The sequence below is a fragment of the Aspergillus pseudodeflectus genome, assembly GCF_044049435.1.
Source record: "Aspergillus pseudodeflectus strain CBS 756.74 chromosome Unknown BJX68scaffold_69, whole genome shotgun sequence".
Lineage (NCBI taxonomy): Eukaryota > Fungi > Ascomycota > Eurotiomycetes > Eurotiales > Aspergillaceae > Aspergillus > Aspergillus pseudodeflectus.
The window spans coordinates 22,862-38,898 of NW_027263845.1; the positions used below are offsets into that span (position 1 = coordinate 22,862).

The window sequence follows — 16,037 nt, forward strand, 5'->3', positions numbered from 1 at the left end:
TTGTCAGGATTAAGCTTGGCGAAGTGCATGTACAACAGAATAGATTTAACGACACAATATCTGACTGAGAATGTAATGTCAAATAACTATATTTGAAACTATGTCTGTTGATCGGTGGCGTAACTCCGGATCGTAAGGTCCAAGCAGGGACCTCGGTTCCCCGGCGGGCGGGCCTGGGCTGCCAAAGCTCCCCGCATGCTGCCATCGATTCTGCAACGTCCGATCTCACACTTTCTACGTATTGCACCACACCTACACACACAATCCTCAATCTTTCAAATCCAAAATTAACCTACACCAAAACGAGAATCACCAGAAAGCGAACAAAATGCTCATAATCGGCCTAACAGGCTCAATAGCCACCGGCAAATCCACCGTCTCCAACCTCCTCTCCTCACCCCCCTACTCCCTCCCGATAATCGACGCCGACCAGCTCGCCCGCCGCGTCGTCGAACCCGGGACAAAGGGCTACAATGCCATCGTCAGCTACTTTGGCCCGAGCACACCAGACCTCCTCCTCCCAGCGTCCCCCAACGACCCCCCGAACCGCCCCCGCCCACTGAACCGCCCCGCACTCGGGAAGCGCGTCTTCGGCGACTCCGAGGCCCTCAAGCGCGACCGCATGGTCCTGAATAAAATCGTGCACCCGGCCGTACGGTGGGAGGTCTACAAGGCGCTGATGTACTACTATGTGCGCGGCCACTGGGCGGTTGTCCTCGACGTGCCGCTGCTCTTTGAGAGTGGGATGGATCTGATCTGCGGGACTGTGATTGTTGTTGGGGTGAGTGATCCGAGTGTGCAGATGGCGAGGCTGCGCGCGCGCGATGCGCATCTCTCTGCGGAGGATGCGGAGAATCGGGTCAAGAGTCAGGGGGATGTCAAGGGGAAGGTGGAGAAGGCCGAGTTCCGGGGCACGGCTGATGCGCGCGGGGTGATTGTGTGGAATGATGGAGATAGACGACAGCTAGAACAGGAGGTTGCGCGGGCGATTTCGAAAATCCAGGGAAGTAGTCCGCAGTGGTGGGCGTGGTGTTTGCTTGTTGCGCCGCCGCTGGGGGTTAGTGTGATGGCGTGGAATCTGCTGGTGAATTTTTCGACGAGAAGAAGGTGGGAGAAGAAGGTGGAGAGGGAGAGGGCGAATTTGTGATCTACGACTAAGGGGAATTCGGAGTTGTTGACCGGAGTCGAATTATTGCTCCTATCTCGGTATCTCGAGCGAATTAATGACGTACTTGCATGAAACACATCAATATAAATGCCTAAACTAGCGCCAGAGTGGCCTGACATTCTGACAGCTCATCTGCAGATGATATAAAAAACAGGATCGATAGACTAGAAAATAGACTATATTTGGGTTCAATGGCGCCTTCCTATTTGGGATCCACCCTCGAATTAGGGGACGATGATTTTCCTCTTCCTCTCAAATAAGAGGAGCCCATCGTCTCACAAGGCCATTGTGGCGCCATTGCTCTTCATTCTCTAAGTTTTTCGCCCTCAAGACCTTGGGCGATCCTTGGACTTTTTCACGTACTTTGGACTCGCACCATCTTCAACTCTGAACAGAAAGCATCGCCATGTTCTGTCCATGCGCCAAATCCTACTTTGTGGTCGAAGGCCTGCAAACAGAGCAACCCCGCCTTGTCCGTTCGAGATTTGAACGGTCCCCGACCTCGAATGCCCGTGCTCCCCTTCCAATGCAGATTCGACCTCATTCGTCGAGGGAATCTAGCAGTGATAACGTGGGACAGAGAGAAAGCGGACAAGGACAGGGGCAGGGTTACGGGAACGGGTACGGGCCAGGTAAAGTGCCCGCTATCTTGATTACTCCAATTCTAGAGGAGGCAGAGGTATGTGACCAGAAAGATTTGTTATTGTATTGCCTCTAATTATCCGTTAGTTGGCTCATATGGAAAGCAAGGCCCAGGATCACAAGTGAGCTCTAGGTCCAGATACTCGAGAGAAGATGGTTTGCCTCGAGGAATTCTAAAAGTCCCGACGGAGGAGTTTCCATTCGACATTCATGATAGACGCCGTCACTCTCAGTCGCGGAAAATCCAGAGATCGAATGGTGTTCGACAGGAAGTCGGGAAGCCGAGCAGCCCTGATTACACATCGGATGGCAAAGCCCCAACATCTGATGTCGTGAAGGTTCGGGTCTACAGGCGGAATAGAAGCACGACACGAGATGCCTGCGACGGTATCATTGCCGAGGAGGTCAAGTTCAGAATAGGCGATATCGTTGTGAGGAGCGAGTCCACGGCCGAAAGAACTGGAGCTCTGAAGACGATGGAGGGGGCGTCTACCGAAGGATGGGAGGCACAAGAAACACCCGCATGGTAGTCCGCTCCTTCGCGTTTCGATTGACCGATGAGCATCGTCAGTAGTGTTAATGGGTGGCTTTTGTCTCGTGAGCTGATCTGTCGTTCCGTGCCGCTGTATTTCATTTGTGCTTCCTTTTTTTCTGGAACTTATCATTTACCGCCATCGGGTTGGCGCGCCTTCCCCCCGATATGCTGTTTAATTCGCTTAGATTGACCTTCGGTCGGCTCTGCCTGATCATCTCCCGAGCTTCACTTTCATCTTGATCGCCTTCGGCGGTGGTGGTTGCCTGTATATTATTAGCTTTCGAACAACAGGTCGGCAGGATCGTACAACCGTCGGCTTATTTTTCTTCTTGTAATTTCCGTAGACCTGTCGTCCCCCGTAGCCAATATCGTCATCGTCCGCATCAAGGGAGTAATCTGCGAGCAAAACGGGTGGTTGCGCGTATTGGGTTGAGTCTGCCCCGTCAAAGTCGAGGAACCATTCCGTTTCGCCTGCTTCCGCAGCTTGTCGCGCAATAGCGTCCCTTCGTTTCTCTTCCTCTTCTGCCAAGGCAGCTGAGATAGCCTCCATGTCGGATGGACGTGTGGGAGATGGACTCTCGGCCGGCTCGGTAGAAATGCGGCGTTTCTTGGGAGTTGAAGCTTGAGAGTTGCTAGCTGACTCGGGCTGAGATGACTCTTTCGCAGCGGCGCTAGCAGCAGCTCTTTGCATGAACTATTACTGTTAGACCAAGGAGACAAAGCTCTTGGTGATGTGCTTACCTTCATAGTAAGTAGGCGCGAAGACATGTTCTTCTCAGCCCTCGGGGCTGAAGGCGACGGTCGAGGCATGCTGGCAGACTTGGGAGTATACAAATCTGTATGATTCGATGGCAAGATTCGCGACAAACAAGCCAAATGACAAAAAGCAGACCTCAAGCAACGTTGAAAGAATTTCGTCGCTCTTGCCCAAGCAAAAGTAAAGAAAAACCGCGTCCGGCAGAATCACACCGCACGACCGCCCCGATTGGCTGCCGAAGCGGTATTGGAGCTCCCTCCCGCAAACCTCGACCACCGACCTCATCTCTCCGCGAGTGCCGCATCCCGTCGACGTTAACTCTCCCGCTACGCACCCAATTGCAGGAGAAAATGTTGCTCCCTATCGCCCGACGCCGCATTGCGGTGCTGTCTTCCACCTGGGCTCCCCGCGTCGCCTCCCAGTCCCGGGCCGCCGCCGCCGCCTACTCGACGACCGTCCCTCGCTTCTCGGAAAACACCATTCCAGCCAACGACCCGACCCCGCGGAAGCCCAAGCCCAATGTTTCCGAGACCAATGCTACACCGGTTGACTCGATGGGAGAGTGGGATGTTGCGCTGCAGGAATCTACGGATGTTGCAGAGCGTGTGAGGACAATGCAGGCTCCCAACCGGGCTACCACTTGGGCCCCGAGCCAGAGGCCTAGAGCGGAAGCGATGAGTGGGCCGCGATTCGAGCAGACTATAATGCATCTTCAGGTTTGTTACCTCGATACGATGGTGCCCTGGCTGAGTGCAGAAAGCGGGGAACGAGGAATGGTTGAAGGGATAACTAACATGGATATCTAGCCCACACCCATGGCCGCAATCGAGCTCATCCACAAACAGCCCGTCCGCTGGACAAAGAAGCGCATTGTCAGCTGTGACGGAGGTGGCGGCCCTCTCGGCCACCCCAGAGTCTTTATCAACACCGACAAGCCCGAGATCGTGCCCTGCGGCTACTGCGGTCTTCCCTTCGTACGTTTTATCACAAGAGCACCGATCACTTGACGAGCTGCTAATGCGTAATAGGCCCACGAGAGCAACCGTGCGTACCTCCAATCCCTGCCCGAGACCAGCTACCCCCTTGAGTCCACCGGTGATCCCGCCGAGGTGAACGAGACCCAGCGTGTGACGGAGGGCGGATATGAGCAGCGGTAAAGAAAGTTTGTTTTTGGCGTTGTTGCATGTTTCATGTTGCCCGGCTGGGCTTGTACAGTTGTATCAAATCAATGAGCTGTTAGAGTATTTCATTTACCTGAACTCTCATTGGTCCGTCATTTCAATCTATAGATATCCACACTGGCGGCCTCCATCTTGGAAGCAACCCTTACCATGTTACCCGGCAGTTGCCCAGCATTCATTTGCATGGTCTAAACTATCAAGTGCAACATAGAAGACATGACCTGCACCTCAGGTCCAAATTCAACCCTATAAATGCACTTCATCTAGTCAAGCCTTCTCGCCCTGAATAGTAGCAACAACCTTCCTCGTGTGCCGACTGGCGCGGAACTCCAAATACCAGATCCCCTGCCACGTCCCCGTCGCCAGTTTACCATTCGTAATGGGGATATTCACCGACGCACCGATGAGCGCACTCTTGATATGAGCCTGTCACACACATAAACATTAGCACAATCTCCCCTCAAACCTCACCAACTACCTCGCCAACAATCCTCCAATGCCCCCTCTCACCCCCAGAAATGACCAAACAGGGAAAACATACAGGCATATCATCCTCCCCCTCCGCCGAATGCCGATAGAGATTCCCCTTCTTGTCCACGGGCGCAATGCGGTCGAGCGCATCACTCATATCCTCACGGACGTCCTCGTCCCAGTTCTCGTTCAGCGACAGCGCGCACGACGTGTGCTGGATGAACAGGTTCAGCATCCCGACCTTGTAGTCGCGGATCTGCGGGACAGAGGACACGATGTGGTCGGTTATCAGGTAGGAGCCCCGGGAGCGCGGTGGGAGCGTGAATTGGGTTTGGGACCAGGACATTGTTGTGATTCTCGTTTTTGGGTGGGTTGAATTGGAGCTGGGTAGGTAGGAGTTGTTAGATGAGGTTGTATGTTGCACGCAGGCCGTTGCGGGGTAGGCGGGAGTCGCTTTTGTGGGATGTGTCGCGAGGATAGGAGGGTATGCTTCCGGAATTGCTTTGGGGGGCTGCGGGTTCACTTACAAGTATTAATTGACTGTACAACGGTGTGTTGTTGTGGTATAGAGTGGTCTGTGGAGTGCGGAAGTCGTCAAGAAATCCCCGTCTCGTGTGGTGGGGAAATTGCATCGACGTCATTTCTTACTCGAGAACTACAGCTCGATACGACTACAAGTTCGATAAGTGCTTCAAATCGTGTACTTCATGTTCGTATCCATTTGAATTGCCTTTTCTTCGTTCGTGTATATCATTTATATTTACATTCGAGTACCTGAAACCCTAATCCTTCTTGGGATTGCCATAATCGTCGAGCAAATCGCTCTGCTCGTCCAGAGCCGCCCACTTGGGCTTTCCATCTGGAGTATCCACCGCACGGCTGCCGTAGAAGATGTGCATTCTGCAAACTGTTAGCTCAATCGAACGAAAGATCATAATAGCCAGCTAGAGCTGTAGGCAAGGCAACGTACTTGGCTTCAAACGCCCGTCTCCACGTATCATGATCCGTGCCCGAGGCCTCATAGTCGATCAACGTGGGGAATATCAAGCAGACATTCCGTCCCTCATCCATGATCGGGCTCCGACAATGCGCACAGGCGACCTTTGTCGGCAGCTGGTAATCCCTCGACTTATCCTGGGAGGAGTAGAACGAGAGGCCCTCGGATCCCTTGTTGAACATGAGGTCTTCTTTATGGAAGATGCCGCACCATTGGAAGGGGGCGCCTACGCCATATCAGCAAATCAATCTTGTCACAGTACTTGGTCTCGAAACTCGTGCACGTACCATGTGTGACCTGGCATCCGCGACAGTGGCAGTACTTTGCGTTCAGTGGGGTCTGGCGGCTGATTTTGTACGTGACCTGGCCGCAATTGCAGCTACCGCGCCATTTGGTCTCTCCGAATTCTGCATCAGAGCGGATCTTGTACGGGGGTCGGTCCTTGTAGCCGGGGTCTTTTTCGGTCATTGCTGAAGCTCTGTAGAGAGGAGAGGAGTAGCTGAGATGTCTTGGTTTGAGCTTGGTATAGCAGGTAAAGAGGGAGGCATTTAAGGAGCTTGGTCTAGCCGGGAAAATCCTGTTGCACAGCATGAGGAGCGGACTGTGGTGACTCTGTAAAGGGTCATCTTGTTCGATTTTATGCGATGCGACGGTCGAGATGAACACTGGGTGATGTCATGAGTCCGTGTTTCGGCCCTGAGGAAAGAATCTAGATTCCAAAAGACCAGATCTGGGGAATGTCAACAAAGATTGGTGTTTTTGATCTTGACGCTTTCATTGTCCTCACTGCTCAGTGAGGGATATCCTCAATCAAACACGTGAACAAGACTTTGGGGACAGAGGACTCCATCTTGGCTGACCGTTGACCATTGAGACTAGCGGCTGCGACGCGACAGCGATAGTGAAACATGGCGCCAGTTCGTCTGCTCCCTCAATTTGCGTCCTTGGCATCACCACAGTTGGCGCCTCTTTGTCTTGTCGTCCCTGCATCCGCAGTGATAGGCGGGTATAAATATGGCCAGGAGCCATGGGGCCCAATAACGGCCGTTTCAGCGCACTCGCTGGCAAGAGATTGTCCTCCTCGGCCCCAAAGTCGACTCCAACTCGACTCCTGAACCAACAAAGGAATCCCAGGCGTCGGCTAGGTGCATCTGAAGGCTGAACGCCTGAATAATTAATTTCACAAGCGAAGATCCTCCAATGATGGGGATATAAGAGATACACCAGCACCAGCGGCCGCTCATTCACTGTCCAGATCGGCCTCGCTTAGTTGGCAACGTCCCCCCGCCTCCATCCCTCATTTATTTCTGACACCGTTCGCCTCATCGGCTTCTTCTCGAACTCTTCTCGAACTATCGCACCGGAACTACTTAGTCTCCCTCCCATGCAATCCATTCCTTCGCCATGGGATTATTGAGCCGACTTCGCCAGCGGTCCAAAAGCCAGAGCCGTGCGGGGAACGGGGCCAGTAGTTACGACCACCTCCGCACCCGCGACGAGCTGCCTCCCCTGCCCTCTTACGCCAAAGACCTCACCAAACACCTGCCCAACCCCGTCCTCGCCCGAATCTTCGCCTTTGTCTGTCCCCATGCCGCCGACAGCTCCTACGACTCCTCCGAGGAGTCCATGACCGAGGATGGGTGCATGCTCTGTGACATGCGCGATCTGGCGCACTGCACTCTGGTCTCGAAGCGCTGGTACCCTGTCGCTCGCTCATTACTGTACGCCCCCGCCAACGATTCCTCGTTACGCTCCGCTAATACACCTCTAGATACTCACACGTCCGCATTGACGCCGTCCACTACTGCGAACTCGAAGAGGAACTCGCCGCCAGACGCAAGCGCCGCTCATTCTTGAACCGCAATGCCGACCCCATCGACGCCCCGCAGGTCCGCCTCTCTCTCTTCATGCGATCAGTCCGACTATCGCGAGAGGCCGGCAACCTTGTCCTCTCCCTCCGCATGCCATACATGACCCGCGAAGCAAACAAAGCCGAGATTGCGCGCACCATCTCCGTCCTCCCGAACCTGCGCTATGTTGACCTTCCTTCTGGGATCTACAGCGACGACCCCTCCTGCATGACCCTGAAACAAGAGCTCATGGCGCGCTGCCCGGACCTACGCCGCATGAAATACTGCGCCGGTGCAGAGGGGTCCTTCGCACAACTCCCCGACTCGAACCTCTGGACAAACCTCGAGATCCTCGAGCTCTATAACCTCCAACTCGAACCCGCAACCCTGCGCCTCTCCCTCTCATCCTTCCCGCGCCTCCGCGACCTAACAATTGACAATGCTCCCCTCCTCGACGACTCAATCTTCACCCCGAACCAAATCCTGCCCCCGTTCCCCGCAGTCCAGCGCCTCACCCTCCGCAACACACCCAACATCACAACAAGCGGCCTAACATCCCTCCTCTCGCACCCCCTCCCCGCCAAAAACCTTCTCCAGTTAACCCTAACAAACACCGGAATTCCGCCACCAACCCTACACAAAATCCTCACTCTCGCAACCTCCCTCCTCAGCCTACAAATAACCCAAGAAGTAACCCGCTCCTTCCCGCCCGAAAAAACCCCGCCACTCTCCTCACCAACCCTCCGCCTCCTCCACTACGAAATTACCTCCACACCGGGCTCCTACGGCGTCGTCCCCAAAGCGGCCTCTTACTACACATACCTCATCTCAACCCTCATGTCCAACTCCCTCCCCTCCCTACAGGACCTCTACGTCCGCGACGCCGACTTTCCCGAAGCCCTACTCATCGCACCACCACCCCGCCTCTTCGGTGGCGGCGAATCAGGTCCACAGTTCATGGGCGGGGGTCTTGCGCGCCCGTTAAATGTCTACAGTAAGGGTCTCGACGAGCTAGAGTGGAACTTCACGCCCTATGAGCCGCTTGGGAGTATGACGCGGGGCCGAAGGGATAGCGTGACGAGGCCAGTGAGCTTTCATGATGCGTCGCTGGGGAGGAGCTGGGGTGGGGATGCGAGGAAGAGTGTGCTTGTGGGGAATGGGTTTGGGGGGTTCCTGGCTGTGCCGGCTGATGATGGGAACGCCAGGCCGAGGAGTAGTGGGGGGTGGAGGAGGGATAGTCGCGGGGATTTGTGGCGCTAGCGTCGTTCTCCGTGGCTCAGATTTATTGTGTTTGTTCTATTGATTCTTCTTCAGGTGTTGCTGTGCTTTTCAGCTGGACCTTCCCTGCCTGTGGTTCGGGGTTGAGTCTGATTTGACAGTCTTGATTGACGTGATGATGCATATAGTTGATATATCGTTTAGCATATCTGCGAATACCAGCTGGTGATGGTTGCATTTCTATCTATATACAAGGCGTCTGTCTACTCATTCTAATCTCAATAGGGGTCTAAACGATATAGCCAGTCAAAACCACCAATCTATGCCCGCCAGCACAGCATGAAGTAAGTATACACCCGTCCACGACTTCAACTCACTCAGCACTCCCACTGCGTCTCAGCTATATGCATCCCAGTCTCAATATCCAGAGCATTCGACCCCGGATACCCAATCCTACCATACCAAAAGTCTCGCGCAAACTCTGGGATCTCACGGAAGATGTACCCCGGAAATCGCCCCTCATAGTGGTTCCTCGGGTTCCGTCCACCGACAACGCCAACGGTGTACTTGACAAGGAGTCGCTTGATGAGCGCGTTCTGCTTCTTTATAATAGCGTACACCTCACGCACGAACCGCGGGAAGACAGTTGGGAATGCGGATCGACCTAGGGTTTGAATCATGTTGTTTGCGGAGAGATACTTGAGGCCAGGGATGCGGAGGCGGATTGCGAGGAGGTGGATTTGGAGGTGCAGGGAGAGTTCGCAGCAGTCCAGGCGATCTATACTAGGCTATCAGCATTGCAACCCCTGCTGATTCTCATCCATATTCTAGAAGGAAAGCATTAAACATACCAACATAATCCACCGGAATCGTCTGGCCCTGGGCCTGGAAATGAGATGGAAAGTCCCACTTGTAAAAGAAATGATAGTCGCACGTATAGAGATACTCCATTGTCAGACGGAAAGGGAGCGGATGGCATATGATTCTGACCACGGGGTTTTGCTGCAACAAGCATCAGATCTACCAGTTGATCTACTTGCTAGTCCTGCAAGCGGAGCAGCAGCAGGTAAAAAGGTGGGCTACATACCTCGCCCACATCAGCCTCCCTACACATCGACCGGATCTTCTTCGACTGCGCATACACAATCGCCTTGTGGCATGGGAATTCCACGTTCCGATTCCCGCATACGATGGTCATGTCGTGGAACTCGTGATTGAGCATGAATCTATTATCAAACATGTCAGCTCATCGCTCAAGCATTTCCACGTGCTTCTAAACGTGCAGGGCGAGGTAAAGTATGGTGGGAAGGAATATCACCGTCCAAGACTCGCAACAAGCTGTTTTCGACGAAACCCCATGCGCCTGCAATAATATACCATCGCCTCCTGCCAAGCATGGACATCGATCTCTCCTCGATGGCGTGCAGGCTCCCAGACATCAGGACCGCGCGGGGGCGGTGCTACATATGCTGCGGGGCGGCCGGAGGTTCCGTGTGGGAAGGTGGCGCGGTTGTAGCGATGTAAGTGTTGATCAGCCATTGTGCTCTGCTGGTAGGCGGAGGGAGAGCGTGTGAGATGTAGTGACAGTGGGGAGAGAATCCAAGAGCAGGCAGTGCTTCATCTCTCAGTGCATGCAGTGCCTAAGGGAATTTGTGTGCCGAAACAGGAAGGAGCCCCCTTCCGCCCGGGGCGACCTAAGCTCCTTCCAATATCTTCACGTACTGGCTTTGCTAGTGATGGAAGCGTACAAATTCACCTCATTATAGGATTAATAGTATTAGCTCTGTTAGCTCTAACTCCTCCCATCATCATACATGTCTATCGTGAGTCATTAGTCGTACAGGCCACCTGAATGATGGCACAGATAGTATGCAGCACTGCCTTTTCTACCAGCCAGCCAACCCATAAGATATTCCAACCTCTAGAAACAAAGTGTAAGAAAAAAAAATGATACGAAACCCCCAAAATATACAGCATTGAGGTGACGTTCAGTTGCCGTTGCCCAGGATCAGTGCCCGGGCTTGTTTGGCGTCCGTTCCGAGAACGCTTATTAGATACTCGATGCTGCGACAGGTCAGTGGCAAGGTTCCTTGGGAAGATGTATTGAACTTACCTTGCTTCAGATGCTAGCCTTCGTCGCTCAGCTTGGAAATCCTTCTGGCAGGCTTCCCACACAGCATCCCGTTGCTGAGGAAGTACCGACTTGATACGAAGCTTGAACCTCGCGCTCACTGGTCGGTGGTCAGACGCTCGCACCTCATGGCGCCGGTATTCCAGCTGCTTGACTCGGCCTAGTCCCCTGTAGAGAATTCGATCACACCAAGCAGGAGACCGCTTCTTATCACTAGAGTCGTACTCATCGGTGCCAACATCATATTTGTATGTCGGAGCGAAAGTGATTGGAGCCTCTTGGAACGCGCGTAAGCGGAATCCTGGGTTCTTGCGCCTAGACGCCAGTAACTGATCTCGTTCTAATAGCTTCGTAAGGTTGTTGCTACGGACTGCCTCAATAATCACGTTCCGCGGTATAGAGTCAATTCGGTAGTTGAGATCTCCGTTCAGAATACAGATCTCATGGTCCATAATCATCGATCCGTCTCCGCCACTGACAAAGTGGTTCAATCGAGACGTCAGACTGGTCTCTACAGGTAGAGACTCGGTTTCAAGAATAGCCGCGATGTCGTTGTTGCGGTGCGTGGTCTGCGTCTGTCCTGCTGCCAAGTGGCAATTTACGAAACAGAGCGAACTATCGTCCAGAATAAACCGGAACACAAGGGCGCCCTACACCGTTAGCTTCAACCGTTCAACTATGATCCGTCCAGGCATACCTTATTTCCATGCAAACCTCCCATACCCCGCTTGACCTCGGCGGCACTGACGTCTTTAATCTTATTCCGCTCTTTGTGCTTGACGAAAATGCATGTGAAGAGACCAATAAGATTCGCGCTATGCAAAAGAACATAGGACTCATCAAGCGGCATGCAGTCGTTGATAGCCCGCGTCAGATGCTCCATCCACACCCGATATTGACGACTCATGTGCTCTTTCTCGCCGCTTTCCTTCTTTTTACTTCCGAGCAGCAAACTCTCTGCAGACAATCAGCAACCATATTCAAGCCACCGGAATATAATACGTACTGGCTGTGATTTTCTTATTCTCAAGATCAACAAGCTCCTGGAAACCGAAAACGATAATTTCTGGTGGATTTTCCGGGTGGACTGCGTCCTGGATAAAAGTAGATGTGCGTATACTTCCGGGAGTAGAAGCACCGGCGTTCCAGGTCACGACCACGGCACTAATCTCGCGGAACGAGCAGAACTCGACATCCCTCTTCTGCATCTGGATTTCTGCACATTGTTAGCTCATTATAGTATTGCCTCGGAGGATGCCACTTACCCAACCAGTCGTCCTCTAGCATGCCGTCCCAAAGACGAATACAATTGTCCTGTCCTAGCGATGTCACTTGCAGTCGGTTCATCGTCCACACACTGCTCGTATCGAGCAAGAACCCGCAGACGGGGCTATCGTGTGCAGTCCAGTCTTTCAAGACAGTCCAAGGGTTTGTGCGCGTATCATAAACGTAGATCATCCCTGTTTTGTAAGCAGCCCAGAGATTATCACCCACAATTCCCAGGCAATTTATCTTGTATACGCTGACATTAACGACACCAAGGCAAGCGTAGTCGTTGGCCGAGTAAACAGTGACCTTACCATCCGCATGGCCCAGGTACACCCGACCACCGTCCTTAGTTGTGTAAGCACCCGAGGTAACCTCTCCGGTGTGATGCGAACCTAATGGCCGCTTCAGAATCTTGAAAGAGGCATCATCGCGTGCATCAGGTCGGTACAAGTGAACTTCCTTGCCCGTAGCCAGCCACAGAGTATCCCCGACAACCATCGAAAACGTATGGCCTCTCGCAACCCTATCTTGGGGGGTGTGATAGCTGTAGTGAAGGTCAGGAACACCAGTCTCGTCCGGCGGCCACACGAGTAACCGGCCTTCATCGTCAATTGTCCACATTTCCTTCTTGTGGCGCAGGATTTTGATGACCTCTCGCCGCGATGGATATGCGCGCGACGCCACAATCGACCCGGTATTGACGTCTAGCTCATGAAGCTCTCCGTTATTAGTACCAATCCACAAGCGTTGACCCTCATCTTCAAGACCTGCCCCCGGCTTGAAAGCCAGTGACAAGCTCTTCACAGTTTCACCATGGCTAAGACTCATGAGCTGTTCCCCCGTCGTAAGATCCCAGACACGCGTGATGTAGCCAGTTGTGCATACATGCTTTCCGCACACGTCCATCAATCGCGTATCATAACGAGTATTGATCTCTCGAGGTCCTGTCTTCAGGATGGGTGGCCGCCTATTCGTATTCGAGGCATCAGGATAGTCTGTGCGTGTAGGCGGTTCATCAGCAACCGGCTCCTCTGAGCTGATAGTAGGTCGCACGGGCTGACGATCCACGACCGCCCTGTCCGAACCTGATGGAGGTGGCAGGCGCTTATTATCTCGCGAAACTGACGGCTGTCGCTGGATTTGCGGGGTTTGAATGCGCGGAGTCTGTATTGAGTCGGTCCGGGAAATATGTCTTATGGGTGCTGGGCTTTCAATGGCGGCAGGTTGCCTTGCAGGTGACCTTCCCGTCCGGTGGACCACGATTGGATGTCGTGGCGGAAGACCTGGCCGGCTATGAGGGCTATCATTTCTTTGCGACAACCGGGCGGACAATGGTGCGCTTGCTAGAGCTGCAGGTTGTACAGAAGGCCCTTTGGGAATCTGAACAGTGAGCGGCTTGCTTTGTCGTGGTGTCTCGGGGACTGGCGAGCGCCGCGAAGCGGATGATGCCCTAATAGGTGGAGGAGCAGGTGATCTCTCCATTGACCGGCGTGGTGGCATCTCGACGGCGGATAGTGGCGGTGGGGATTGGCGAGAAGGGGGGCGCAGAGGTCGGATCGGCTTCGCGGCGGCGGCCCGACTTGGCGATACCTTCTCAGGACTGCTCGGTGGGGTGCTAAACGGCGACACACGGTCTCGCGAGGCTGCTCGTGGCTGGGTTGGAGCCAGAGAGGGGCTCGAATCATGGAATGTCAGGTTCGCCGGCTTTGCGGGGATCTTGGGCTTCGACGCTCGGTTAGGCTGGGGGGCTTCACCTGTTGACCCTGCCGATGTAGACAATCCTGGGGAAAGGTGACCGGTTCTCCGCTCCATGGGGATGGGCGATGCATTGACGGGCGTGGTCGGGCGACTAGAGGACGCTCTACCTGGCGTGATAGGCAGCGATTCCCGCGAGACACTCGGCGGACTCCGCGCAAAACGAACATCATCTCCACGGTCGAATGTACCCAGTCCACGCGGCGGGGAGCGAGGGGAGTCTATTGTCAAAGTTGGGGCCAGCTGCGGTGACGAGTGAAAGTTCATCGACATTGGCCTGCTCTGTCGCCTCCCAGGCGAAATCCCCGGTGTTCCGCCATTCCGTCCCCTCGCACCGTTCACATATTCATTCCGCCGACCATTCGACAAATCCGTTGCAGAAGCCCAGGGAGAAGGACGAGGTAGATCGAGAGAAGCCCGCGAAGATGAGCGGAAATCATCCTCTAGCTCCGGTGCCTTGAGAAGTGTGCTGTCGCGGGGACCGCTGGGTACGGCGGACGGAGAACGGCGATGTGAGAGATTCTCGAAATGGGACAGGAGCGAAGATACGGGTCTCTAGAGAAGCAATCAGATCGTGTTAGCGGTCAAACATCGTATAGCGTTGCGCATGACGTACAATGGGGGCGCTATCCGTAGCGTCGTGACCCTTGCCGTTTCCCTCCATGACGACAGTTCCAGCACGTAGACAGGTCGAAAAGATGAATCATAGGCCCTCAATCACGGTATCAAAAAGGTACCCGACCCAGAGACCGCCAGTGTTTAAGAAGGAATAAGCCGACCTGAGCGCGGAAGATTGACAGGAGTCGTGCCTGAGCAAGCTGTTGCCGGGCTTGGCCAGATCTAGGCGGAAGCAGGTGAGATGTAAGGAGGTGAAACGAGAGAAATGAGGGAGGGGAGAGCGGAGGAAAAGGTCGAGAGAATGCTCGGAGGAGGCGTCGTAAGCTGGAGCAAAGAAGGCTCAAGGCCGAAGATGAAACGGGGCTTAGGCGTACAGAGCAGCAGGTGGAGGGGGAGTGAAAGAGGGAAGTAATCGTGGTGCAGCTCGGCAAGACTGGCAGATGAAGGAGTGGGGGACGACGATGCGGACGAACTGGAGGAGAAGCAGGAAAGGAGGGCAAACACACAGCAGCAGAATCAAGAACACTGCAGCTATTGAATCTAATTTTTGAGCATCTCTCTGTCTACAAAGGTCACAGTCTTGCTACAGGTGACTACTAACGACTATTGATCGCATCTCGAGTGGCGTGGATTGGATGAAATTGGATTATTTTTAGCTTCCGCCTGAAGAACCGCATTTCAACGTAACGACCCAAGTTTGCCGTCCCCATACGAGGTTAAACGCGCCACTATTCCGATCTCGTGGTCCAGCATCCATCTAATCTCGATAATTATTTCTGCCTTCCCTCTTTCCCATCGATAACCTGCCATCCAGAGCCAGCACAGCCATGTGGTGTGTACATTCCCCGCCCCTGACGATCTGCATCCACGGCTCGTGCTAACTCAACGCGCAGTAAACACATCCTCAACGCCCAGGTGGCCATTCGGTCCGCGTGCTGTACGTGCCGTTCCACGGTATCCCATGCTAGCAAAACCCAATGCTAACAGTCTTGTCCTCGCAGGCCGCAAATGGTTCGACTGCGCCGAATGCCACCATGAGTCCGAGTCCCATTCCCTTCAAAAGTCAAACGAGATGGTATGCCTCGAACCCGCACGTGCCGGCTTTCCGGTCCAGGGCTGACGGTTAAACGGTGTCTAGATCTTTGCGTGCAAGAAGTGCAGGAAATGTTTCCGGAAGAATTCCGAGGAGTTTGAAGAGAGGTACATTCGCGAGGCGCGTAATCGCTGTGAGGGCCTGAGAACTAACGCACACTACCAGTGACGAGTACTGCCCGCACTGTGATAACCATTTCGTTCTTGAAGCCGTGACCCCGAAGCCGAGATTAGAAGTGGAGGGCGAGGATATCAGAATCGACTCCAGGCACGAGCCCCTCCCCGACCGCCGGAATGCTGAGTGCATACTAACTAGGAGACTAGAATGATCAAGGACGACCGTGTGCGGGGAG

The 16,037-nt window shown here is 53.9% G+C and overlaps 11 protein-coding genes across 11 annotated transcripts; 5 read left to right on the forward strand and 6 right to left on the reverse strand.

Moving 5' to 3' along the window:
- Nucleotides 1-105: 105 nt before the first annotated feature.
- Nucleotides 106-1,309, forward strand: BJX68DRAFT_247108 (putative dephospho-CoA kinase). Its single transcript, XM_071041732.1, has one exon. It carries the CDS (start codon nt 329-331, stop codon nt 1,145-1,147), a length of 819 nt encoding a protein of 272 aa, XP_070893796.1. The 5' UTR covers nt 106-328; the 3' UTR covers nt 1,148-1,309.
- Nucleotides 1,310-1,353: 44 nt separating this feature from the next.
- BJX68DRAFT_190204 (uncharacterized protein) lies at nt 1,354-2,448 on the forward strand. Its single transcript, XM_071037368.1, has 2 exons — nt 1,354-1,800; nt 1,919-2,448. The coding sequence occupies exons 1-2, from the start codon at nt 1,575-1,577 to the stop codon at nt 2,338-2,340; spliced, it is 648 nt and encodes a 215-aa protein (XP_070893797.1). The 5' UTR covers nt 1,354-1,574; the 3' UTR covers nt 2,341-2,448.
- BJX68DRAFT_190200 (uncharacterized protein) lies at nt 2,288-3,369 on the reverse strand. The gene is made up of 3 exons (XM_071037367.1): nt 3,087-3,369; nt 2,656-3,039; nt 2,288-2,608 (listed from the first exon to the last, which is right to left on the reverse strand). The coding sequence occupies exons 1-3, from the start codon at nt 3,153-3,155 to the stop codon at nt 2,441-2,443; spliced, it is 621 nt and encodes a 206-aa protein (XP_070893798.1). The 5' UTR covers nt 3,156-3,369; the 3' UTR covers nt 2,288-2,440.
- Nucleotides 3,370-3,452: 83 nt separating this feature from the next.
- BJX68DRAFT_258659 (zinc-finger domain-containing protein) lies at nt 3,453-4,259 on the forward strand (the record flags this gene model as incomplete). The annotated part of the gene is made up of 3 exons (XM_071043564.1): nt 3,453-3,818; nt 3,909-4,076; nt 4,131-4,259. The coding sequence occupies 3 exons, from the start codon at nt 3,453-3,455 to the stop codon at nt 4,257-4,259; spliced, it is 663 nt and encodes a 220-aa protein (XP_070893799.1).
- Nucleotides 4,260-4,522: 263 nt separating this feature from the next.
- BJX68DRAFT_190236 (YjbQ family protein) lies at nt 4,523-5,140 on the reverse strand. Its single transcript, XM_071037370.1, has 2 exons — nt 4,825-5,140; nt 4,523-4,709 (listed from the first exon to the last, which is right to left on the reverse strand). The coding sequence occupies exons 1-2, from the start codon at nt 5,098-5,100 to the stop codon at nt 4,551-4,553; spliced, it is 435 nt and encodes a 144-aa protein (XP_070893800.1). The 5' UTR covers nt 5,101-5,140; the 3' UTR covers nt 4,523-4,550.
- On the reverse strand, nt 5,115-5,429 carry BJX68DRAFT_247112 (uncharacterized protein). The gene has a single exon (XM_071041733.1). The coding sequence runs from the start codon at nt 5,393-5,395 to the stop codon at nt 5,156-5,158; it is 240 nt and encodes a 79-aa protein (XP_070893801.1). The 5' UTR covers nt 5,396-5,429; the 3' UTR covers nt 5,115-5,155.
- A 107-nt stretch (nt 5,430-5,536) lies between these two features.
- On the reverse strand, nt 5,537-6,219 carry BJX68DRAFT_258661 (GFA family protein; the record flags this gene model as incomplete). The annotated part of the gene is made up of 3 exons (XM_071043565.1): nt 5,537-5,654; nt 5,725-5,977; nt 6,039-6,219. The coding sequence occupies 3 exons, from the start codon at nt 6,217-6,219 to the stop codon at nt 5,537-5,539; spliced, it is 552 nt and encodes a 183-aa protein (XP_070893802.1).
- A 749-nt stretch (nt 6,220-6,968) lies between these two features.
- On the forward strand, nt 6,969-9,029 carry BJX68DRAFT_190245 (F-box domain protein). The gene is made up of 2 exons (XM_071037371.1): nt 6,969-7,472; nt 7,523-9,029. The coding sequence occupies exons 1-2, from the start codon at nt 7,156-7,158 to the stop codon at nt 8,859-8,861; spliced, it is 1,656 nt and encodes a 551-aa protein (XP_070893803.1). The 5' UTR covers nt 6,969-7,155; the 3' UTR covers nt 8,862-9,029.
- On the reverse strand, nt 9,029-10,569 carry BJX68DRAFT_190218 (BTB/POZ domain-containing protein). The gene is made up of 4 exons (XM_071037369.1): nt 10,138-10,569; nt 9,907-10,045; nt 9,671-9,821; nt 9,029-9,597 (listed from the first exon to the last, which is right to left on the reverse strand). The coding sequence occupies exons 1-4, from the start codon at nt 10,356-10,358 to the stop codon at nt 9,197-9,199; spliced, it is 912 nt and encodes a 303-aa protein (XP_070893804.1). The 5' UTR covers nt 10,359-10,569; the 3' UTR covers nt 9,029-9,196.
- Nucleotides 10,570-10,573: 4 nt separating this feature from the next.
- Nucleotides 10,574-15,194, reverse strand: BJX68DRAFT_247116 (putative inositol polyphosphate phosphatase). The gene is made up of 6 exons (XM_071041734.1): nt 14,591-15,194; nt 12,216-14,529; nt 11,957-12,166; nt 11,648-11,907; nt 10,933-11,600; nt 10,574-10,883 (listed from the first exon to the last, which is right to left on the reverse strand). The coding sequence occupies exons 1-6, from the start codon at nt 14,636-14,638 to the stop codon at nt 10,808-10,810; spliced, it is 3,576 nt and encodes a 1,191-aa protein (XP_070893805.1). The 5' UTR covers nt 14,639-15,194; the 3' UTR covers nt 10,574-10,807.
- Nucleotides 15,195-15,419: 225 nt separating this feature from the next.
- Nucleotides 15,420-16,013, forward strand: BJX68DRAFT_271858 (CHY zinc finger protein; the record flags this gene model as incomplete). Its single annotated transcript, XM_071047049.1, has 5 exons — nt 15,420-15,424; nt 15,486-15,529; nt 15,594-15,667; nt 15,731-15,792; nt 15,851-16,013. 5 exons carry the CDS (start codon nt 15,420-15,422, stop codon nt 16,011-16,013), a joined length of 348 nt encoding a protein of 115 aa, XP_070893806.1.
- Between the last annotated feature and the right edge of the window lie 24 nt (nt 16,014-16,037).